This window comes from Penicillium cosmopolitanum (genome assembly GCF_028827165.1).
Source record: "Penicillium cosmopolitanum strain IBT 29677 chromosome Unknown utg000011l:1.0-3548175.0:1.0-3550911.0, whole genome shotgun sequence".
In the NCBI taxonomy this organism is placed as follows: domain Eukaryota; kingdom Fungi; phylum Ascomycota; class Eurotiomycetes; order Eurotiales; family Aspergillaceae; genus Penicillium; species Penicillium cosmopolitanum.
In genome coordinates, this window is record NW_026622681.1 from 2719324 (window position 1) to 2743149 (window position 23826).

Here is a 23826-nt window from a genome sequence, read left to right on the forward strand (position 1 = left end):
ACTACCCCCTCTACCACCGCAACCAGGCTCACCCATTATGTCTATCCATTGCTGTAAAAGTGCCTCGAACAAACCTTCTTATCGCCTCTGCTGCGCCACGGATGGATCAACTAAGAATTAGACTCGTCCCTAGTTCGCCAATGGGAGAAACCACGGTTAAACGTCGTACCTCGATACGATCACTAGCCAGTAGCCTCGTTTCAACCATGCACCCGACTCGCTCTCGCATGCGATCTCCTAGCCCTATTCTGGCCCTATCCTAACCCCATTGACCTAAATCCTCGTAACCATTGGAATCACCATCGTGCCATACTTTTTTAAAGTTACTCTTGGACCTCCTTCCCTGCATTAACTTGGCATTGCTTATTGTCCATGCTGGGCCAAGCTGGGCCAAACTGGGGAGAATGGCCAGACCCTCACCGGAACCGACCTGACTCACCCCCGAACTGTAGACCCGCTGGGCCCCGATTAAATTAGTCGGCCCCATCCATGTGGGCTCGGCTGGATTTCCTTTGTGTTCAAGTTAGGCAGTTGACTTGGCTGAATAAGCTTGCTAGCGAAGGATTTCTGAGACAAGTTGGAATTTATTCCGTAGATTGCCAATGCCTTGGGGTTGATTACCTATACCACCGTGACCGATTAGTATGCTTTTCTTATATTCAGCCAACCCTATACTAGTATAACCCGGGATAACCCCCAACTGCCGATGTCAGTCTCAAACCGCTGTGGAGAGCCCCGGAATCCACCTACTTATCATCCTAGCCCACTAATCCACCTGGTCACCACCATGTGAAACTTGCGATTGGTATTTTCAATTGCCGCGGGAAACTCACCTAAGGACCTTGGGCGATGGGGTATGTGATATTATCATTAGTAGTCCATAGTCTTACTATTATATAAAAAAGGAATAGGGCATACCGGGCATTCAATCAACCAATAACTTGAACTATAGAATAAACTAACTTGTATCCACAAGTATACAATTTCATACTAAGAAACACTCATAACCACATACACCCGCGCAAATCATGCACTACACTCCCAATTACGCCACAGCCTACTTCAACGGCGCAAAGTCCCAATCCTCCTTAATCAAATCCGCACACTTCTCCGCAATACTATAAACAGAACTAACAATATTTCCACTAACATTATTCGGAAACACCGACGCATCCGCAACCCTCAACCCTTCCACCCCCTTCACCCGCAATCGCGAGTCCAGCGCATCACCCAGCGCAACAGAACCGCAGACATGATACTCGCCCAGGACCGCTTCGTGTACTTGTTCCTTGCACTGCGATAGATCGGTCAGGTCGACATCCGGTGCGGGGAATGTACGTGCTGCGAGCGAGTTTGCTACGTGCGATGATTGGCGGACTTTGTTGACCCAGCGGAAGGCGGCGCCTAGGATGGTGATGTCGGCTTCGTGGCCGCCGTAGTTGGGGTTGATTTTGGGGGGTTTGGTTGGATCTGGGGTGGGTGAGTTAGCGGGATTGGATTGGGATGCGTAGGTGAGAGAAGAAATATCCAAAACAAAACAAGTAACAAAAGAACAAGAAAAGGAACAAGAAAAAGAGCAAGAGAAAAGAACATACCGGCACTTTCAATATGCACATAGCCACGCGCTACGGGATATTGAAGACAAAGCGCGAAAGTCACCCCAGCTGGTCTATTCGGATTAGCAGGCGGGAAAAGGTTACGTTGGTGCTCGATTCCGTCAATTTGCGCCGTAACAGGAACGAGAACCATTTGCAAATTCGCAGAAATATCACTCTGGAGATGAGCGATGACCTGCTCCAATTGTTTCTGATGAAACGCACTGGTAGGCTTCACGTCGCGAATACTCTGCACCACTTCTTCAAGCTCAGCCTCGGACAAGATACTCTTCGCCGAGAAAAAGCCCTGCATAGTCGAAGCACAACTGAGGACTCCGCTCTGAGTTTCCGCATACTGCTTCTGCGCGGCGGCCATCAGTTCGGGATTCTGGTACAGCGAGTCCAGCGTCATGATGTCGGGCTGGGTTTCGTATCCCGCGAATGTGATCGGGTGGTCTTGGAGGTTATTTCCGATGGCCGGGTTAGCGACCTTGCACTCGACGCCTGCCGCTTTGAGGACGTCTGGATCGCCGATTCCTGAGAGTTCGAGGATTTGTGGTGATTTGAGAGTGCCACCGGAGACGATGATTTCGCGGTTCGTGGTGATGGTGTGTTCTTGGTCGTTGTGGGTGAAGTTGACACCGACTGCTTTGTTGCCTTCGAGAACGACCTTGTTTACGAGTGCTGAGCAGAGGACTTTTAGGTTGGGACGGGTGGCTCGGTTGTTTTCGTAGTATCCTCGTGCTGCGTAGCTGCGTTTGCCCTTATTTGGGCCAGTGCGTGCAATCAAGCCGAGCGTGTTGTAGAATCCGATGTGATCGCCGCTCCAGGGGTCGAGGGGCTTTTTGCTGTAGCCGGTTACCTCGTCGCAGGCTTTGATGATGTCGGTTTCCACTGGGATGAGACTGTCGTTGAAACTTGTTCGAACGGGCCCGCTAGTGCCGTGGAATTCGCCGACAAAAGGCATCGTGGATGTGTCTTTGATTGAGGGGTCAATGGGCTCAAGGGTCTATAAATAGGGTTTAGACGAGTTTCTTTATGCTTGGGGGATTGTTGCTCAGTATCAGAAACAAACCTGGTGCTTGCGCATGTATCTCTGCATGATCTCCGCCGACCAGCCCTCATCTTCGGCGAGCTCAGCCCAGTCATTGTAATCTTGTGTCGAGCCACGTACGTACATCATATAATTGATGCCGGAGGAGCCTCCAAGGAGCTTTCCTCGTGGGATATGATGGCGTCGACCCTTGTTACCTTCCTGCTCTCGAGAGATGAGTTGAAAGCTGACCAAACGGGAAAGGATTTGCGAATCCGAATCTACTGACCTGCGGCTCCGAGTACAAACACCAATCGTACTCTGGGTCCTCAAACATTCCAAGGAAAGCAGCCGGACAATCAACCAGGGGATCGCCGATGCGATACTTTCCTGCCTCAATTACGCCAACTGTGACATCGGGATTCTCACTTAGTCGCGCCGCAACAGCGAGACCAGCAGTTCCACCACCACAGATAATATAGTCGAACTTCGTCTGAACAAATTCCTCAATAGAGGTCGTCGGCGCACTATTGTCAGCCATGATGAAGTTCAAGATCCCAGCAATGCGGGGTAGTAGAGCGTGGTTGCGAGAAAGAAAAAGAGAGAAGACAATCTCAGTATGCAGCGGCGACGCTGCGGGGGAAATCACATTCTTTTTCTACCTTCGTTATAGCCGCTGTGGCTTAGAATGAAATTTGAGAACGGGTGAAATATACCGAAGGGAACTAAGGCGTGCAGTAGCTTGCTGTGAGGTTAGTTCCATTTTGTCTGAGCTGTTACTTTTGCCACTGCTTGACCTTTCCCCGCACCGCGGGCCTCGGCGTCCAGCCTCTTTCTACTGGAAAAGAAGCTAAAACGGCGATAATCTGCGTAGCACAGTCAGATTGGGGGCCTGATTGTAAGTCTAGCGTTTACGTGGTCGTATGCGGGGCTTGCACTGATGAGGCTTGGCTGTTCGATAAGTTCGGAGTAGTACTAGGCTCTGTTTTCAACTGCGAGTCTCACAGTGGGGCTTAGTAGCATGCAGGCTGCAAGTAATAATTCCGCTATGTTGTGCTACCGCAACAGACTCGGTTAAATCGTTTGCTCGTGGTGGATATACACGGTTGTCTCTTCCATGGGTTCTCGATTGACTTGTCCTCACGGATGGGCGCATGACTCGTAACTCTGCGGCAGTATATGTACATGGCAATCAAATTTAATCGAATTTATAGATAGCACATACCTTGGTAGCACCAAGACCAAGTCTCATTAGCGCCTCAAGATATGCAGCCCACGGGGGGGTGACAGCATTACAGCTCTCATTCCTGATAGGCTTATCTAGGTTGATCTTCCGAACGGGGGCTAACATGATGGATCTCCTCCAATACCAAGATAGTATTCGTCTCTATACAGTGGCGCTGCAAAAGTCTGAAATCCCTTGTTTACTGTTCTCGTCCTCGCCTACTAACTGCAGACTAGTAGCTACCTAGGACCCCAAGATGATAGGCCAGTCTATTCCATCTTAGGTAGCTACTAGTTTCCCATTGGTGAATAAAGGTCACATATTGTATTTGCCGATAGCCAGATGCTAGTAAGGTACGTAAAGCATACTTGTCCTCAAGCATCAAAAAATAATCGACTCATTAAAGCTATGAACACCACTAGAAAATTAGACAAGAACTTTAACGGGCCCTCTCCGCTCATTATCCCATAATCCTCCAACAATCAATGGATTCACCAGCAAACATTTTGCTTCAACAGCACCTTGAAAACCTAGATATCCTTTAAAAAACTCCCATACTGTGTATAGAAGATTTTTCCAGCCCCCTCCAGAGATAATTGTACGCTCATAGGCAGCTTGTAGGCGACTGAAAGAAATCCACTCAAGTCCTGCGCCCTCATGTATATGTCCAAATACATGTGGCCTTGGCTTAACCCTCCATAGTGTTTGGAATAGATGGGGACATCCTAATTTTTGTAGGTCAAGATGAGCAAGAGGTGGTCCGTGGGTAATTAGAATATCAGTTCCTTCTGGGACTAAGTTTGCCCATATATCTTGACTCTGGGGGTATTGAAAGGCCCAATTTTCATGACATGGAGTATAAGGGCTTTCGTAAACCCTGAGTTGTTGACCATTTGGGCAGCGGATTATAACTTCATTATTTTCCAGGTAGATTATATTACCCCAATCTAGATTCAATCGATCTAATGATGTTTGGGTAGATTGGTTACTCAACTTAGCATCGAGTAATAACTCATGATTACCAGCGATAACAATTCTGGTCGGATGAGGTAGGGTATGGATCCAGTGAAGTGCTTCTTAAAGCTCCTTAAGCGGTCCAGATTGTGTCAAGTCACCAGCATGTATTAAAATATCACCGTCTGGATCGATAATCTGGGCGTTATGGGTGTCGGAGATACAGACAATTGTAATTGGGTTCGTGGGTATAGCCGAGATAGACTCCCGTCAACGGTAAAGCTTATGGGCCAGGAAGACGCAAGGCTGTGCCCAGAACTTTTGCCATGGCCCAGGTCTCTGTCGGTTGAGGAGCGCATTGAGGCTTGACATGATTGAAATGGTAGCTTGAGAAGTGGCTCGTGAGGAGGATAGAGTAGGAAGCAAGGTTCAAATGTTTGTGTTGATCTGACTTGGAGAGATGGGGCGGTCCGTAACCATAGTGCGGCCCGGAACCTTTACCGATCGGGCAACCTCTTGTCATCACCATGTGATTATAAATTACCAATAACTATCAACTTAGATTGCTTTAATTGGCACGCCTGGCGCCAGAGTTCGTCCCTATACGAATATATACACATATTTCCCGATAGCCATGTACATTGTACAATTCTCCCTTTGCTTAAGTGGGTCGCCTGGTTGGCAAGTGGATTTGCGGGGTCACAAATTGCGAAAAGTCTTGGAGAAATTTATTTTAGGCTCGCCCAGAGCATATGCTGTGGCCTCGATTTATTGCCGGAGAATTGGGTATTCGTAATGCTTGTTTAAAAGTTTGACTTCTTCGCCGCGCATCACAAGTTAAGCGTCAGACCGAGACTCTGCTTGTTCTGAGTTTCATTTTCATAAGGAGATTTAGGTTATAATCTACCGAGTATTATGAGTAGAGAACCTAAGGAGCTAGATCTACCTGGGCATACATATAATATTGATTATTTGTGTCTCAGGGGCGTTCTTTACATGAATCGAACTTAACGCCGAATATGATAAACACGAACCAAGCATCTAGGGATAATCCCTTGCCCGGTCGATCGGCAACCAGACAAATAGGATTAATTGATTGGACAATGAAGACATGCCGAAGCAAAGGAGAAACCGCGATACATAATTATTAACAATCAGCCGATCATCAGTCACTAGCTCCAATAATTCAATCAAAGAAGGTGAAGATCTCCGATGTCGGGTTCACCAAGCTGAAAAATTAAGAGATCTCGGAGAATCGCCCCTGACTCCGAAAGTGGGTACGCCCCAGAAAAACAAGCTCAGTGAGGTCAGTGAGTCAGGAACGGATCTGTGAACCTAGCACGTATCACTTTTTGTTGATTTTTAATTTTTCACACTGACAAAACCCTGCATTCTACCCCAGATCAACCATCCCCGGATTTATACTCTGTTGGATCGTGGTTGGGCACGTTGATGCATACTTCGGCCACGAGTCAATTATAATTGTTGCTTAAATCTCCCCACGGGGCATAGGGACTCAGTCATGGGCCTTCGCAATGCACAAGGCGAAAGCCTTCAACGCATGATTGCCGTTTTGGGAGCGGTGGCTTTCCTTGTTCAAGGTTATAACCAAGCTATGATGAACGGCTTCATGACCTTGCCAAGCTTCTTGGAAACGGTTCCTGAAGTTGATACTACCCATACCACGGGCTCACAGAAGTCACATAACTCTACCATTCAAGGTTGGTCTAACTAGTGACTGGTTGCGATCCAAGCGTTGAAATTGATCGACTGACTTATTCCCAGGCCTTGTGATTGCTATTTTCGAGATTGGATCTGCGGCCGGTGCTCTTTCATGTCTGTTTATTGGTGACAAGCTTGGTCGACGTAAGACAATGATTCTGGCTGGCACTATTGCTACTGCCGGGATCATTATTCAAGCGACTACATACTCGCTTGCTCAGATTTTGGTCGGACGAACGGTAACCGGTGAGTATGGGGCTTTTTCAAACTTCTCTTGTATATACTCGATCTAATTGCGCCTAGGTGTTGGAATTGGTATGTACACCGGCACTGTTCCCATGTACGTGAGTGAGACAGCCAGCGCCGAGAAGCGCGGTCGTCTAGTCCTGATCGAAGGCGTCTTCGCTTTGAGTGGATTTTTCATCGCATCATGGGTCAATTTCGGCATGTACCATACAACCGGATCAGTGAGCTGGAGATTTACCATTGCTCTACCACTACTCTTCATCATCATCCTTCTATCTCTGACCCCATTTCTGCCCGAATCTCCACGCTGGCTGGTCAAGCAAGATAAGCTAGACGAAGCAACCCATATCATGTCTCGACTTCTCGCAGCCCCCGCAGATGATCCCGAAGTCATCAGAGAAGTAACCATCATCCACGCCGCGATCCAAAGAAGTACCAGCAACGGCGCCAAAAAGTCAGGCAGTATTTTCTCCATGAATAAGAATCGCCATCTTCACAGATTGCTTATCGCCATGAGCGTTACCATGTTCACCCAGTTGAGCGGTATCAACGCAATCACATTCTACTCGACCTCCATCTTCGAAGAAACCCTCGGCTACTCGGGAACCGACGCGAGAATCCTCGCCGCATGTCTTCAAATGGCTCTAGCTTTGGGCGGTCTGACTGCCGTTTTCGTGGTCGATCGATTCGGCCGTCGTCCGCTGATGATGTTTTCCCCTAGGCGCGATGGTCATTGAACAAGCCGCCGTCGCGGGTCTCACGTCCAATCTCGGCAATACAGCTGCCAGTCGTGCGGCGGTTTTCTTCTATTTCATGGCAGACTATACGCTTACGATTGGCATGTTTATTATCCCATTCATGTATGGTGCTGAGATTGCGCCGCTGGATATTCGTCACCAGGTTACCGCGATGGGAGCGATGTCTTCTTGGCTGTTCAATTTTATGGTTGCGGAGGTTAGCCCGATTGCTTTTTCGAGTATTAAGTGGAAGTATAATATTGTTTATGCGGTTACTAGTGCCGTGGGCGTTGTTGTTATTTTCCTGTTTTACCCTGAGACTCGGGGTAGGTCACTTGAGGAGATCGATCAGATTTTTATTCAGTCGAAGTCAATCTTTGATCCTGTTAGGGTGGCGAAGAAGTTGCCTATGGGGATGGATTTGATGGAGGAGATGGATCGCAAGGATGAGTCTGAGGGTGCGGATGCGGCTTGAATTGGACTTGATGATGGATGGACGAGTCCATCTTGGATATTTCCAGATAATTAGAATTATACTAATCTATTACGAACATTGATTTATGCTCTTCATTTCATTGTATGCCTCGGTAATTATGCCAAATTGTAGATTCTCGTTGCAAATGTAGTCAACACAAAGCACAGGCAACGTTATAGATAATCAACATCGTCTTATAGAGGCAGAGCACCACCTGGCATGGAAGTCCAGTGGATCCGGCCCTTGAACTTTCAAGATAGTAATTTGCGAGAAAGATAATGGGTATTGATTGAATAAAGAGTGGCTGGCAATGTGGCATGAACATGAAAGCAGAAGGAGATAGCCAAAAACAAAAAGAGATGGGACGTCCGCTCGCCAGTTTGAGAAAGTCAAGAGAATTCCGCTAGTTGGTGTAGCCGCGGGAATTTTCCCCTAGTTCCAAGGGTTTTGCAGTTTGCATTTATAGCTTAACGATTCCCACCCCATCCCATCCGCAGACGATAATCCTGAGACATCTCCGAAACACCACGAGCCAAACCAATAATCCCATCAACAAACCCACCCTCACCACGATCAACACGAGCCCGCCGCTCACACTCGGACTCAGAAGGACTATCTCTTAAGCCAAGAAGCTGATCGGTAGTCATACCCTGCAAACGTTCCGCATCGATCCTCGTAAGGAGACCATTATCACCCTTCCGTCTAGTCCACGCTGCATGTTTGACAGCAGGGGCCCAGAACTGCGCTAGCTGGGACTCATCTCGGCCCTGGGCGTAGCATTTTGCCAGGCCGGTCGTGGCGTCTGCTTCCAGGGAGGCATTCCAGTGAGTTTGGGCGACTTCGTATCGTTTTTCCATTAGCCAGATTATTGGCCAGGTGATTATCCATAATTGGAGAATGACGATTGTCCACCAGATGTAGCGGTTGAGGCGGAATCTGTTGATCCAGTGTGGGGAGTAGATTGTTACGGTTCCGTGTGCTGAGTGTTGCTTGAAGGAGATTGAGCCTTGGTAGTTTAGGTCTCGGATGTGGGTGTCGAGGGCGTTGCGGATGGTTTTGGTGCTGAAGGCTTGAAGATGGCGATGCAGGGAAAATCTATACGTTTACAGGAATTAGCAAAGGATCCGGTAATTGCAAGATTGTCAACGTACGATTTGACCGGGGCTGGATCAGCACAGTATCGTTCACACCACATTTTCAAATCGTTATCAATGTGTTTTAGAATATAATGATCTCGGTCGCGGGGGTCGAGTTCCTCGATCGTGTCGGTCTCGGCGTCAGGTCCAATAAGACGAGCATCACTTTCATCATCCAATGCAATTGCACCATGTTTCTTGGGCTGCGGAGCCTTGTAGACCTTCGAGCGAAGTCTACCACCCCGATGGGCAAGGATGTCGTCGTCGTCCTTATTCACGTAGGCGCTGAACCAATTTACATAACCATCTGCTGAAATTCCCTCCCATCCGGTGAGCATTGTCTCAGCCAAGTCTAGTTGAAATTCAAAGTCCGTCACGCTGTTGGTGGTCTTCTTGTTATTGCTGTCTTTGCTCGACTCGGTGTGGCTGCCGGTGATGGAGAGGATCGGTCGCGGGGGCAGTTTCATCTGGCGTCGAATAGCACGATAGAGGACGCCGGCATCTTGCGAGAGGATTGCCGAGGTGGTTGCAGCGCGCTTGTCTTCTGCTTTGCTCTCGGTCGCGCCGGGGAGGACATAGGCGCTGTCGACCAGGACGAGTGGACGACTGAAGCGGCCATTCTGGGATGGGGCTTGGAAGGAGGTGCTCTGTGACGGGGCAAGATCGGGGTCGTCGGTATAAGGAGGGGGTTGCTCGTCGTCGTTGATGTCGTTGATCTCGTCAGGGTCGAGAGTGTGTAAAGAATGCGAAGATGAGGCGGGCAGATCGGGGCGGTCGTTAAAGCGGCCCATTCTTAACCAGGCAAACAAGGGCAATCAAGGAATTCAATATGAGAGAGTGTGTTTGTATACTGAGATATATTGAGAGATGAGAAAAAGAAAGGAGAAACGAAAAAGAAAAAGGCGATTCAGTTTCAGTTTTGCACGCCACTGGAATAAAAAGGGCGATTGGGGCCGAACAGTCTAAGAGCAGTCTAGTCATTACTCCGGACAGTCGAATGAGGCTCGCAACTACCGAGTGGACCCTAGTCGGAGTCCTCGTATCGCCCCAATCTGAGACATTCTGCCTAGTCGAGGTGTACTGCCTAGGGAGGGGTAAAGTGTACGGAGTACGGAGTACTTGGAATATATTGATTCAAGTTTAATGTTTATCTAGGGTTTCATATACTGCACTGACTACCAAGATCCCACACTTGGAGTGGAATAAGAACCAGTGGCCGAGCTGCCCTGGCACTGCGTCGGCACTTGATTGGCACCAGATGCCCCCCCAACTCGCAGGAACAGTTCCACTACGACGGTCAGAAGCTGTCAAGAATGCCGCATAAGACCAAGTCAGATCGCGCGCAGAGATTGCAGTGCCATCATCCCGGGTGAATTGCTCTGCCAGTGATCCATTGCTGGGAGTATATTGCTGAACAACAGAGAAAAATCCATCCGCATATGTCTGAACGGCTCCGGTGAGGGAGGAATAGGTTGACGAGGAGCTGGAGTAGTTGCCCACGCGAGCAGTGGAGTCCAGATCCTGGAAGAAGGGCAGACTGGTCTGTGTGATGGCTAGCGATCCCTGTTTCTTCCACTGGTAGAGAGCGTCGTAGAGTTGTTCGGCGGCGGCTAATGTTGCAAGGTACCTAGAATTGATATACTCGTAAGCAAGCTGCAGAAGCGTAGATCAAATCGGAGAATTAATAAGCTTACCAGGGGTTGCCTCCTTGGTAAGTATCTTCAGGATAGCGACCAATAGCCACGGCCTTGCCGGCCTCTTTACCACTGTTGATCTTATAGATGGATCGGAAAGAATCGACTACCGCCTTGTGAGCGAGGAGCGCCCGAGCAGAGCATGGCTGGAAAGTACTATCATCACAAGTAGCACTGGGATCGAAGGTCTGAATCGAGCTGAGGATGGAGTTGACATCCAACCCGGAGCGACCATTATTGGCGAGGTTAGAGATAACAGCCGTTCCGTTCCAGAAATCCTGGAGGAAGCAAAAGGACCTGCGGGGCTTGAGAGTCACAACCATCGCAAGACTCTCCGAGAGATTTAGCGAATGCACTTCCCTCAACCAAAGCACGGTGTTGTGCGGCGATGGTGAAGAAGGATGATCCCTGAACTTCCTCCCACAGATCGAATCCAGTCTGATTCCAGTATTGGGCCACGTAGTTGAGGTCGTTTTGCACGATGGGCCAGATGTTCGACTTGACGACTGATTGTTTTCCGGAAGAGAGGAGGTGGTTTCCGTATGCGATGAGTGCTGTTGCGCGGAGGGCTGGTCCGTCGCGTTGTGGTCGGCCCCAGTCTCCTGTGAAGGCTGTCACATTGGTCTCAAACTTGGGTTCTCCAAGGCCTGCTCCGTTGGACAGATCTCCCGATGGGTTCGAAACGGCTTGCAGTTTGGCTTGGGCGGAAATGTACTGCTGGATGACCGTTTCGAGGGAACTATCTCCTGCTATGAATTGGTCAATCAATACCTTGAGTGTCAAGGCGGCATCACGACTCCATGTATAAAAGTCTGTAATAGCTGTTAGCTGGGTCTTTTCTCCTTCGTGGCCTTGGAAATACAAGATCACTGACAATTAGGGTTGGTTTTCGAGGGTGAAGCGACAACAACCCCAGCAGATGCCCCGGAAACAGCAGAGCCACTGGGACCGATATTGTTCAGAATGCCTTGAAGTGAAATTGAAGACTCGGATTTGACAAATCCATCAAGTCCTGACTGACGGCGATGTGCCCCGGGATGAATAGCAGACGAGACTGCTGCGGGAACCAGCAGGGCGAGAGTCAGGAGATTGGCGCCGACCATTTTGGATCGTCTCGAGTCACAGTGAGAGAAGGCTTTCTTTCTGTCCTATTCAACCCAACCGCGAGAAATTCTCCCAGTTTATATCCTCCTGTAGTACACCATTTCATCATCGCCGTCTCCATCAGCCCCACGGGGAATGGAGACTGGAAACTTTATCCAAGAAGGATGTCTTAAACCACAGCTTCCAGTGGATCAACGAGTTGAGATCGTCAGGGCACAGAGTCGATCAGTCGGAAATGAAATCACATCTTGCAGGAGTTCAACACGGTCTCCGGCGTCGACCGTATACCGATTTAAATTGCAGACATGTGATGAGATCGTGGAAGAATCATCTTGAGAAAGCTATTGGTTGCTTGAACGTGTTTCATAACAAAGCAGTGTTACATTCGTTAAACTTTTGGCTGGGGTGTCAGCGCCCAATGAGGGTTGTTTGTCGGGGTTTTAGCTGCACATTCCGGGGGCGCAAATGTAGATGATCGGCATGCCCGATCCCGGACCGAGTAACGCAAATCCGATAAATGGCCGCCCGAGGGCAGGTCGGTCGGTCTGTGGGAGTATTTGTCCGACGCTTGCTAGAAATTATAGACAAAATGATGCAATTGTACGAATGATTCGCCGAAGAATCAAGTTTAGAATGGAACATAGCTCTCTTTGACGCATCCGACGGGAATCCCGAATTTCGGGACACTGCCCAGGTGCGCCATCACCAGAATAAAAGCCCGAAAACAAGGTCACAATGTTCCGCGTGTCTTGCTAGTTGATCTTTGATCTCTGGTAATTCAATTTTAATCCTATGGAAAATGTCTCCAGGGCTCTAAGCCAGCCCTGGAAGTCGGAATTAGAACAGATGATGGAAACATAACATCCAATTCCACAGTATCAGTTCTAAAAAATAAAATCAATACGGAAAGTTGGCCTCTACGCTTTTGATTTTCCCCCGTTCCTTCTGCAGGTTGTCTTGTTCGTCGAGATATGGCAGTAAAATCTTGTCCCAATGTGATTTTCCCTTATAAAAGGAGACAGTGTCGTCCCAGCTTCGAATTGCCTCCGCCAAACGGCCAGGGACATGTGGTTCTTGGGCAATTTTAGTCACCGGCTCAAAATATGTGCGAATCGTAAAAACAATGGCGTTTGAACGAGGTAGCCGACGTAATGTTTGTCGCTCACTGCGAAAGTGGATTTCATCCACGGCAAGCCCTCTGCTGTTGGCTGTAGCCCATGCTGGAAGATCTGTTAGAGATGACCGAGACATTTGAATGTATCGAGGAGAACGAACAAGCGACTTTGGTGCCCTGCTGGTCTCCCATGCGATGAGACCAATGCAATCCATCGTCAAGCTGAATGAAAAACTAAGTGAAAAGGTCAGTGAGTTCGTAACCATAATATAACAGCGATATATATTTAATTACATTATTTCTTTCCACTGGTTTGTCTGGAGTCAACTTGTGGAAAAATTTGTTCATGGCCTTTTGCAATTTCGCTTCGTAGTGAGGGACGCCGGCCTCAAAGTGAAGTGTATCAAGCGACATGCGGAACTTTTCTTTCAACCGCCAGAATCCAGGAAGGCAAACTGCTGCAGCGTCGAGGTGATACTGTCCATCTATCAAAGGTCAGCATTATATTCCGCACTTGAGATGTAGGTCCTTACCATCATTTTTCATCATGATCACTAAGTCATCTTGCACAAGCAAAGCCGAGGTGGCCAAAGCTTCATCGGGGGTTGCTAAATAGAAATAAGTGGGTGCAATTGAACGGGGTACAGATGTCGATCATACCCGCGGGAAACGCAAAACTCTCGCTAGTCAGGCTATTGTGCACTTTTCCCCCCTCCAGTCGATACACTTTTGGGTAGCGATGTGTCAAATACCGCACCAACTCTTCGTTCAATTCAAAACAAGCATCTCGTGTCGCCTCGTTGTCGACGTATTTGACATGTTCGTTGAACTCCTTCTTCAGCTCCGCGGCCTTCATATCGTGATATCGAAGAAAGTATGAGTCCATTTCGATCCAGTTATCCCAGCCCAACTTCCTGATCCCCATCGTGATGAAATTCGGGCCATGTCGAAATGGCCTGTACAGCTTTGGCGAGGTAGAAATTGGATCATCGAGATTTGCTGTTGGAAGTGGCGTGACAAATGCTTCCTTCTCTTCTAATTTCTGATGTTGTAGATCGATCTTGGAGGTTTTCACCGCGAAAGTCTTGACAAAAAGCCAGGCTAGTAGGGAAGCGAGTATTCCTAAAAGTGGAAATGGACTGGCTGGTAATGATATGGTTGTCGGTGAAATCATATCGAAGAGTTCCGTATTTCGATTAAATGGAATGTATAGCAATGGGAGTGGTATTAGAAAAGCAGGCTGAGAAAGCAACTGTTTTATAGATCCGAGTCATGCAGAAGGCTGCATATCAGATCGGTAGGTTCGCTACCCCAGATACTTATCTCACGCCTAGACCATTCAAGGTAAGTATTTTGGCCATGACAAGCCGCTAACCGAAGGTGGAAAGTCTAATGGCCTGAAATCCCAAAAGTTCGGCAGTTTTGTTATCTCAGATGCCTCGGGTATACCCATATCAGTTGTAGGATCCGAGCCTCGCACCAACCCCCGCTTTTGATTCCGCGCCAAGAAACTTACTTGTCCTCGTCATTAGAAATGCTTATCAGTCCTTTATGATGCTCTGCAGCTCAGGTCCTACTTTATCAAAAGACCATGTGACCTTCTTAATTCGGGGAATCGGCAGAGAAGTGCCACTTCACTCACAGAGACGATCACCCAACGCCGACAATTTATCCTCCTTCAACGGTCTCAAATCCCGTACCACACTATTCACTCTAGACCCATTGCGACCGTACACAGTATGACGCCCAAGCGCCAGCGGACAGTTCAAGGCTCATGCTGGCCATGTAAGCAGCGGCGGGTCAAATGCGACCTGGTACAGCCCCGTTGTCGTCGATGTATCCTCTCGGGCGCGAAGTGCAGCTTCGACAAACTTCTGGTACGCTGGAATTCTCGCCCTACGAAGTCCGCCCCCTTGGCTTACCAGGCTGCCTGCACATCACCCAAGGCAACTTTATTTGGCCAATTACATGATGCTCAACTGGCCTCGGGCGAGCTCAAATCACTCGACTACTTCCAAGCTGCCCTTTGGCCCTTGCTCACTACCGCCACCCACCCTTGTCCTCCCCCTATATCACTTGCACTGGAGTTCGAGCCTGTCCTGCTTGCAATGTGCGAATTGGCAGAGGCGCATCGTGTGCTTCAGCATGATAACAGTCCCAAGCAGTTGAAGTCCATAAGCGAAAAAAGACTGAGCTGCTTAACGTCCGTCCGACAACAATTACATCAAAATATTTCCAACAATGAGTCTTTATCTAGACTACTAGTTGCTGTATTATTGCTATATTTTCTCGACGGTTTCATAGACTGTGGAGAACAGTCTGCATCAACGGCTAGCCACCAGGCTGGTGTACAGGCGATCGTGGAACAACTTGGAGGGCTTGATGCACTTATGGGTGAGGGCAAAAAGGAGACCCCTCTTATGTTACTATCCGAGTTCGCCTCAACGGATCTCACTCGAGCTCTACTTGACGACCGAGCACCATGCTTCCCGGGTAAAATCTGGCAACAAATCGAGCGTGGACCCGTTTGGTGGGAGAAGCAGCCCTATGGCGTCAATCTATCAGTCATATTTCAAACAATGGCAGAGATGGCATTTTATCGACAATCTATCCAAGCTAACGAGGAAAAACTACACATTGATCAAGTTCGAGACTTCGAACGACGTCTCCAACCCAGCTTTTCCGTCCTGAGCCTAGATCACTTCGGCTGCCCAGAAGAAGAAACGCTTTCAAAATCCGAACTGGAGAAAGCCAACCAAACTTCTGCATTTACTAGGGCATTCCAACACAGCGCTTTGATTTATCTCTATCGCGCGGTCTGCGGGTTACCTCCTCGCCATCGCCTCGTACAACAACATGTCAGCTTCTGCATGGGTGTATTCAAGCTATTAGCCCCGACTCGAAAGCACATAACTGTATCGTCTTTCCACTTTATGTGGTTGGGGCACACTCATTTACCAGCGACCACCAAAGTCATATTCTGGGCAAGTTGGACTCGATCTTTCGCACGATAAGGTTCAACTCATTACTAAGTATCCGGGCTGCTCTGGAAGAGCTTTGGTCTTCTGATCGGCAGGAGGGCGATTGGAAGGTTTTATTCTCTTCGTTGGGAAGGGATGTATTGGTTCTTTGATGTAATCTACTCTAAAGTAAATGCGAGTGAATAGTATTATCCCGAATTTGACGAATTGTCAGAGATATGCTTCAATTTCCTTTATTGGAGTGTTGTACCATCGATCTCTTCCACGGGCCCTTTGAAATCTAAGGAGAATCGAGTTAGTAAATCTTCGAGAGAGAAAAAGTAGTAAATAGAAGATTTTCTCACATTTTCTTCCATACAAAAGATACCATAACATACTTAAACCAACACAGCCGACAAAAACGATCGAAGCGTAAGTCATGGTTTCACTGTTCACGGGCAAAGTCACCGGCATACAGAATAGAACGACCTGAAATGCGATCCAAAGCAGCGCAACACCATTCGCAATTTTCCCGATCGTTGGCTTCAACTTCCAACAAGATTGGCTGACTTCGACGCGCTTGTCAACAAAAAGACTGATTGCAATAGGAATAGCATAGGCCACTGCAAGGGCAATAACCCCCACTGACGCAAAAGCAGTAAATGCACTCGTGCTGCCAAGATAAATGAGACCAAGGAGCATTTCAATTGCAGTCACGAGGCATAAAGCCGATAGCGGACTATCTTTCACGGTCGCAGACCATAAATGCGACAATGGCAGGGCGTTATCCCGGGAAAATGCCCAAGTACATCTCCCGGCTGTGGTAGTGATGCTGATTGAACAAAATATTGCGACCAATAGGACAAGTACCATGAGCACAATTGATGCCGCCGGTGATCCCGTTACAACGTGGATGATGTATGGCAATGCCTGGCCATACGGCGCATTGATAATATCGGCGAGTGGCGGCAGAGTGAAGCATATCGGCAAGGTGAAAATCACTGCGGCGATCCCAGCGACAACAGGTACCAAACTGATCGCAGTAGGTATTTGCGTAGAAGGATCTGTGCATTCCTCTGCCATGGATACTGTCATCCCAAGAGCAGAGAGAATGCATAAGCCGGGGAAGGAGTCCAATAAAAAACGTGAAATGCTCCTCCCATCCAGAATAACTTGGATCATACCCAACAAGACCTGTTTGAGCATCATGTCGACCTGCTTTTGCCAGAACAGCCATGGTTATGGCAAATGCGATACAAGTCACCACAGAACACGCGGCGGAGAGGGTATCAATTAGCGGCAGTAGGTGGTCACCGAAGAAACAGATGACAAATGTGACGAGACATATGGCGTAAAATATGAGTAGAAGTTGCCATGATGAGGCTGTCCAGTCAGGGTAAAAGATCGATACAGTGGCGACAATAAGGGATGCGATGCCGAAATTGACGGAAAGAGATATAGTCCAGTTCCCAATAAGCCATATCCAGCCGGTAACGAACGAAACGAAAGCGCGATTTTTGTTCGACTTTAGTAGGCGGAATGACCAGTGGTAAACACCAGACGAAGTTGGATATCGGGATGCTAATTCCGAGAGCGAGACGACAACACAGGAGTCCAATACCAAAACGACAAGCAATCCAATGAACAATGATAGTTGACCCCCGCCATAGACAGCGTTCATCAACGAACTACCGACTCCATACGGGATTGACGCAATTGATAGAGACATGAATACCATAGTGGATAGCTTTCGTGTGCGCTTCAACTGGGGTGTATACCCCAATTGGTAAAGCTGTTCATCTTGGTAATCTCCAATTTCTGGGTTAACTCTCTTTTCGAGCGATTTGAGGCTGGGGCTCGAATTCTCCATTCTTTACCCTTAAATGGAATCAATGATGTTCTCTAGTATTCTGGATATTGCTTCTGAGAATAGTAGATTCCTTTTATACAGCCGTTATGTCTCTCTCTTGCCCAAGATAAGCTTCACCCTATGCTGAAGAAGGCAATATTTCGGACCAACCGCGGCCGAGTACTGAAAGTCAAACCTAAACTACAAACAGGATCCTTTTACGTCGGCATCTTTTACTGTCATCATATTCAAGTTTTCCGGTAGCGATATACCATTTCGCTATCAGAGGGGTAATTGCGGGGTTGGGCGATTTCATTAGTGATTTTAAGAGACCTGGCTCGGTTATCTTTTCGCCTACGGTCAGTGTACCAGGGGCAAATACAAAAATGCCCAAAAACCTTCCAGAAACAGTTAGTCGGGAATTGCGTGCGGCTAACCCCCGCATTTACTTTTTGCTGGCATATCCTACGGGCCATTTTGCCGGTTCAGCCGGGTCTATACGCGGAACACTTCTTTTTCTACATTTCTTTATTCTAACAAATATCATGGGAAGTGATCCCGAGGATTTTAGGAAAACTTCGCAAGCTCAAATCCATAAAAATAGTTCACACATATAGTTCATTTTCAGCAACGATAAATCCACTGATGAGTAGGATAATAGAGAAGCTTTCCTAAGTTCAATAGGGAAAATGCGCTTCAACTTCGATCTCAATAGCCATTCCTTCGATTCCAAGTTTGCCAATTTCCACACAGGTCCAAACGGGTCTATGCCCGGGGATTATCTTTTTGAAGTTTTTTGTGACTATATCAAATGTTTCCTCCACATTGATATGATAGCTGCGCACTGCGTAGACATTTTCCCAAGACAAACGCTTGTCCACGCTTTTCAAAGCCTTTTCGATATTTGAGAACGCGATGGCGACTTGTTGATTCACGTCGGTGGTAATATTTCCCTTCTCGTCCCAGCCACCTTGACCAGATGTCTTGATAATATTCCCGATTCGAACGGCTTGCGAGTAATGAAATGCCTCCGAGTTACTCTCGGTTCCGGGATAGTTGAAGAATTGCATTTTGAGGTGGCTTCGTCGTCAAGTAGGCAGAGTTCGTTTTGGAGGAAGGTTTGAAAAGGGAATTGGCAAGAACTTTCACAGCTAATTAAGAAATGTGTCTCGCCTTGCTTATATAGAGTCCTGGTATGAATTGTAACGATCCCTGCCGTACTCCGCACTTGGGCTACCCGAGGTGGGGTGGTATGAAAACCGCTTGGATAAAGCGATAATGCTTGGAAATGCAGGATTGATTGGAAATGGAGCATTGATTGGCTTTCTTCTTAGGAAGTCGATCATTCGTGATCCCCACATCAACTAGAAGATAGTATTCCCTTGCTTTCTCTCTTATCCGAAGATCGCAGGAATCTTCGGATGTGGCAAATATTTTGACACAGGGTCAGTAAACTACCGCAATAGGAAAGAATTCTGACCATTGAATGATAAGACGCCAAGAAATTCCACCACTTTCATGGTCAAATAGCTAATGAGACGGGGAAAATAGGTTATCAAATTAAATGAGACATTCATCAAGAAGTGGATACGCGTGAATATTCGCTCGTCGTCAAGCTTATGTTGCAATTTCAAATAATAGCCAAATTCCATAACACTAAATGTAGAGCAGACACAAGAGAGCCTCCGTCACAATTTGTGAGAGCATTTCAACCCGCCAAGCGTTTTGGGTGCATCATTATCCACAGCATGGCACTTGGTATAAATACCAGAATCATACCCCCCAAGCTTGCCGTTGCTTTGGCAGTCCTCCGTATCATAAATGTTGCATGAACCAGATGTGATATAAATTGAGCCTATTTCCAATTTGTCTCCGGAATCACAGTCTGTGGAGTTGAATCCTCCATCAAAGTACCACTTGCACCAAGTGTTTTCTCCAGTGCTAATGCTGGATAGCCCACTATGTATTCCAAGGCATTTATCGTTAGTGCCAAGGATGGGACCTTCCACTACATACTAATCGCCTGAGCATTCCCGTGAACTATATATTGCAATGGAAAATAAGCCACCAGTCTTCTCAGGTCCTTTGCTGGTTGTGGTTTTCGATTTAGTCGTTGTCGTTTTGGCCTTTGTCGTAGTTGTAGTTGTAGATTCCTTGCTTGTATCCGCAGTGATGCGTATGGTTGTGTATGAAGTAGATACTGACTTTGTTGTGGTGGCAGCAGCCGTGGTCGATGTGGTAGAACTGACTGCAGGGCCGACTGCAGCACCGCAGGAATTTGCTCCAGGTTGACACTGTCCTTGGTCACACTAAAAATCGTTAAAATCATCCGCGAAGCTCATAATGTAGGGAAACATAGACATTGCCCAGCAGGACATGGGTTTAGAGAACCGAGATTCGCCCACCCTTGGGGTCTGTTGGACGTGCAGTTCCTGGGACTTGTGGTCCGCAGACAGCATTTGGTAATGCTGCTGGCATCGGGGGTGCCCCAGAGCTAATACATATGAAGTCACCTTGCCTCAATTTATCACAGCCATTTCATGCGTATGTCTTGCTGTTATACTTTTCGATATCTGTCTCCATAAGACTATGAGCTTTAGCAACGCTAGCACATGAATCTTGTCCTTGGATGAGATATACGTCGCAGGGCGGGTTTTGGCGAGGCCTAAATAATTATTAAAGATGTATGCACGTGATCCCAGTCCCGTGATAATCTCAGTGACCGGATCTTCAACAGGTTCACCAAAGTCAAAACCCAACCCAAGCTTGCTAGTGTAAGAAATTATGCACAGGCATTGTTTCCGGTGTCATCGGACTAATTCACCATATTGGTGTTGGCCCATGCCGGTACGGTGGTAACCAATCTTGTATTTGGCCACATTTTCCCATGGTTTTATTCCCCCGCTGCGTCATACATTTTACTTGTTTGTCATCCTACAATTAGTGCCTAGCTACGAGGATCCCCCCCCAAGATACTGTCTTTCAGAATTAATGCTATATAATAGCATAATCAACATCAATATGGACAATATCATGGCAGCAACTTGTCGGCTTTCCGAAGACGATCGCAACAATTCTATACTGAATCCAGAGCTGACATCTCGACCAAGCAACAATCAAGATGAGAGCCGCAACAGTGGAGCTAATGCTGAATCAAAAAATGGCGAAAAGAAGGAATTGACGGAAGCAGCAGCTTATGATAATCTGGGCTATAGTTTTCCCACGTGGAGAAAATGGCAGATTTTATGCGTGATGTTTTGCATTCAGATCTCGATGAATCTGAATGCGAGTCTCTATGCCAACGGTGTTCAAGCGATCTCCCAGAAGCATAATGTCAGTGAGCAGGTTGCAAGGATCCCACAGTTGACTTTCCTCTGCGCTTATGCCTTCGGCTGTGAGCTTTGGGCTCCATGGAGTGAAGAGCTTGGACGATGGCCAACCCAACAGCTTAGTCTCCTCCTTGTGAACATATGGCAATTTCCCTGTGCTTTCGCCCCCAATTTCGGTACCTACATAGTGGTGCGCTTTCTTGGGGGACTGAGTACAGCTGGAGGCTCAGTGACATTGGGAGTTATTGCAGATATGTGGGAGCCCGATGATCAAGAATATGCCGTTGCATTTCTTGTGCTGTCTTCTGTTGGTGGATCTGTTGTTGGTGCGGTGGTAGGCGGCTTCGTGGAAGTGCGACAGCCCTTGATCTGGATCTTTTGGGTTCAACTCATTGCTGGAGGTGCTGTTCAAATAATGCACTTCTTTCTCGTTCCGGAAACCCGAGCTACCATCATACTTGACAGAGTTGCAAAGAAGAGACGAAAGGCTGGCCCGGGAGCAATCAACATTTGGGGACCCCATGAGATTTACGGCTATGCCCTATCGCCGCGCGACATTTGGGCTGTGTGGAAACGACCATTCAAAATGCTACTCACCGAGCCGATCGTGATGTGGCTTTCTTTGCTAAGCGGCTTTAGTGACTCCTTGATTTTCACATTTCTTCAAGGATTCCAGCCAATCTATAAGCAATGGGGGTTCGGGACAATTCAAATTAGCCTTGCTTTCATTCCGTGAGTTCTTCTATTGCATTTGGCACAAAGCGACCCTGAAATGGAGATTTCTATTCTGACAGAATTTTATGACCTAGTCTTCTTATAGGATACTTTATTGCTTATCTTTCCTTCCTACCATCTATTCACATGTTTAGGCAAAGGCGGCGAAAGTATGGCTCTGAATCCGTCTCTCCAGAAGCTCGCCTGTGGTGGCTTCTCTATGGTCAGTTAAATTCTTTCTAATTGATATTCGTCGCACTGAGCAGAAGCTAAATCACATGGATGGGAGCGATAGTTATTCCGTGTCTGCCTATCGGTCTGTTTGGATTCGCATGGACAAGTCTTGGTCCGCCGCAGGTCCACTGGATTGCCCCAATGATTTTCACAGTGGTCATCGGCATTGCCAACGTGAGTCCGTGTGCCTTTTTGAAGACATAACTGACCTTTCAAAGTATTCCATCTATCAATCTTCTATTGATTATACCGTTGCTGCTTATGGTGCATACGCAGCGTCTGCCACAGCCGGAAATGACTTTGCTCGTGACTTCTTGGCTGGAATTGCGGCTATGTACTCTACACCAATGTTTGAGAATATCGGCGATACGCACTCATATGAATACGCTTCGACGATTCTCGCTTGCGTCTCTATACTCGTCACGGTACCCATATACTACTTTTATCGCCATGGCCCAGCAATTCGTGAACGATCCCCATTTGCAAAAGAAATGATGGAATTGACAAAGAAACGACAATCATCTCATATCGCTGGCGACGAGAAACAAATAGGTCAAGACCATCAAGTAGAGAATGTATGCGAATCGAGCGTGTAAGGGATTTCTTAAGGATATGTGCCCACCCAGGCTCTGTCTGCGTTGAACCAGTTACACACACACAAACACACACGCACAATTCATTAATGCCCGGCGGCGAAACCGAAAGGGTAACTATCCCTGATCTAAATATACACGCCTTGGCTAATGCTGTGCCTCCTTGGAGCCCATACAAGATTCGTTTCAGTATGTCGTCTCGGATGTCAATATCTTAGCGGGTCCTTGTGGGTTAGTGTTTAGTTAGTAGACTTGCTTGAAGGCGCTTCTTCAAGTGTTCAACATCCTATCCTCGGCAATTGAAGCTCGTCTATCGTCTCTGGCACGAGGTGGTTGGTGGGGTTTAGATTGGGGTTGGGGCGGGGTAGGTTTAATTTGTGTTGGTCGACACGTTTAAGCGGCGTCGAGTCGGCCCGTGGCGATTACAAACCGTATTGAGGCTCGCACTGCTTCCAAATTCGGGTTCCAGTTCCGGCCATTCGGAGGCGTTTTTCCGCCCAGGAAAAAATATGTTGCCTCGGTGGGTTTGGGGATCATGCAGCATTTCCGTCCGGTGAGTCGTCCACTTCCGACATCGAAAGAGGAAGTGCTCCACAGTCCCTCCTGCTTGTCCACATGTATATTGATCCGTCTCTGCGACGTTGATACGATGGTGTTGTGATATAAGGCTTGCGCAGGCCAGGAACAAAGTTGCAACATCGGAAATCATCCCGGGATGCATATACGAAGAATCAAGTTGATTGCAAATCAACTTGACCTTCTCGTTGTATATATAGCCTCCTGTATCACCTCAGGAATAAATAACTCAATCAATTCCTCTGAACTACAACAGGAAGCAGACAGGATAAAAAATGGTTCTCTAGGGAGAAGAAAACGTGCAAAGATCACAAGGGGTTCATTGCGACCAATTTCCTTTCAGCATGTACGATTTTTATTGGGTCGTTGCAACACCTTCTCAGTACAGCGCAAGTGCATTCACCGTCGAGCCAGAGAACCTGCCGCTTTAGCTGGAATGTAACTTTGGCGAGAGTGTCATTTCGACTTCTTTTAAAAGGAGTTGTATTTGACTCGGAGGCAGTGACCATATAAGTATGAATCGAAATTCCGCCTAA

General features: G+C 47.6%; 10 protein-coding genes across 10 annotated transcripts; 3 read left to right on the plus strand and 7 right to left on the minus strand.

Moving 5' to 3' along the window:
- Positions 1-1057: 1057 nt before the first annotated feature.
- N7509_012517 (GMC family oxidoreductase) lies at positions 1058-3169 on the minus strand (the record flags this gene model as incomplete). Its single annotated transcript, XM_056637154.1, has 4 exons — positions 1058-1470; positions 1596-2604; positions 2671-2850; positions 2918-3169. 4 exons carry the CDS (start codon positions 3167-3169, stop codon positions 1058-1060), a joined length of 1854 nt encoding a protein of 617 aa, XP_056483184.1.
- A 3160-nt stretch (positions 3170-6329) lies between these two features.
- N7509_012518 (uncharacterized protein) lies at positions 6330-7987 on the plus strand (the record flags this gene model as incomplete). The annotated part of the gene is made up of 4 exons (XM_056637155.1): positions 6330-6528; positions 6593-6775; positions 6833-7471; positions 7497-7987. 4 exons carry the CDS (start codon positions 6330-6332, stop codon positions 7985-7987), a joined length of 1512 nt encoding a protein of 503 aa, XP_056483185.1.
- Positions 7988-8454: 467 nt separating this feature from the next.
- N7509_012519 (uncharacterized protein) lies at positions 8455-9914 on the minus strand (the record flags this gene model as incomplete). The annotated part of the gene is made up of 2 exons (XM_056637156.1): positions 8455-9082; positions 9139-9914. The coding sequence occupies 2 exons, from the start codon at positions 9912-9914 to the stop codon at positions 8455-8457; spliced, it is 1404 nt and encodes a 467-aa protein (XP_056483186.1).
- A 349-nt stretch (positions 9915-10263) lies between these two features.
- On the minus strand, positions 10264-11920 carry N7509_012520 (glycoside hydrolase family 15 protein; the record flags this gene model as incomplete). Its single annotated transcript, XM_056637157.1, is given in 4 exon segments — positions 10264-10750; positions 10818-11095; positions 11115-11629; positions 11692-11920. The coding sequence occupies 4 exon segments, from the start codon at positions 11918-11920 to the stop codon at positions 10264-10266; spliced, it is 1509 nt and encodes a 502-aa protein (XP_056483187.1).
- Positions 11921-12818: 898 nt separating this feature from the next.
- On the minus strand, positions 12819-14209 carry N7509_012521 (heme-dependent oxidative N-demethylase family protein; the record flags this gene model as incomplete). The annotated part of the gene is made up of 5 exons (XM_056637158.1): positions 12819-13141; positions 13197-13269; positions 13330-13520; positions 13569-13643; positions 13696-14209. The coding sequence occupies 5 exons, from the start codon at positions 14207-14209 to the stop codon at positions 12819-12821; spliced, it is 1176 nt and encodes a 391-aa protein (XP_056483188.1).
- A 565-nt stretch (positions 14210-14774) lies between these two features.
- Positions 14775-16049, plus strand: N7509_012522 (Zn(II)2Cys6 transcription factor; the record flags this gene model as incomplete). The annotated part of the gene is made up of 1 exon (XM_056637159.1): positions 14775-16049. One exon carries the CDS (start codon positions 14775-14777, stop codon positions 16047-16049), a length of 1275 nt encoding a protein of 424 aa, XP_056483189.1.
- A 200-nt stretch (positions 16050-16249) lies between these two features.
- Positions 16250-17865, minus strand: N7509_012523 (Amino acid/polyamine transporter I; the record flags this gene model as incomplete). The annotated part of the gene is made up of 3 exons (XM_056637160.1): positions 16250-16296; positions 16394-17028; positions 17180-17865. 3 exons carry the CDS (start codon positions 17863-17865, stop codon positions 16250-16252), a joined length of 1368 nt encoding a protein of 455 aa, XP_056483190.1.
- A 656-nt stretch (positions 17866-18521) lies between these two features.
- N7509_012524 (uncharacterized protein) lies at positions 18522-18914 on the minus strand (the record flags this gene model as incomplete). The annotated part of the gene is made up of 1 exon (XM_056637161.1): positions 18522-18914. The coding sequence occupies one exon, from the start codon at positions 18912-18914 to the stop codon at positions 18522-18524; it is 393 nt and encodes a 130-aa protein (XP_056483191.1).
- Positions 18915-19532: 618 nt separating this feature from the next.
- N7509_012525 (uncharacterized protein) lies at positions 19533-20303 on the minus strand (the record flags this gene model as incomplete). Its single annotated transcript, XM_056637162.1, has 3 exons — positions 19533-19803; positions 19861-20088; positions 20155-20303. The coding sequence occupies 3 exons, from the start codon at positions 20301-20303 to the stop codon at positions 19533-19535; spliced, it is 648 nt and encodes a 215-aa protein (XP_056483192.1).
- A 562-nt stretch (positions 20304-20865) lies between these two features.
- On the plus strand, positions 20866-22717 carry N7509_012526 (uncharacterized protein; the record flags this gene model as incomplete). The annotated part of the gene is made up of 4 exons (XM_056637163.1): positions 20866-21905; positions 21983-22110; positions 22183-22295; positions 22340-22717. 4 exons carry the CDS (start codon positions 20866-20868, stop codon positions 22715-22717), a joined length of 1659 nt encoding a protein of 552 aa, XP_056483193.1.
- Positions 22718-23826: the final 1109 nt, after the last annotated feature.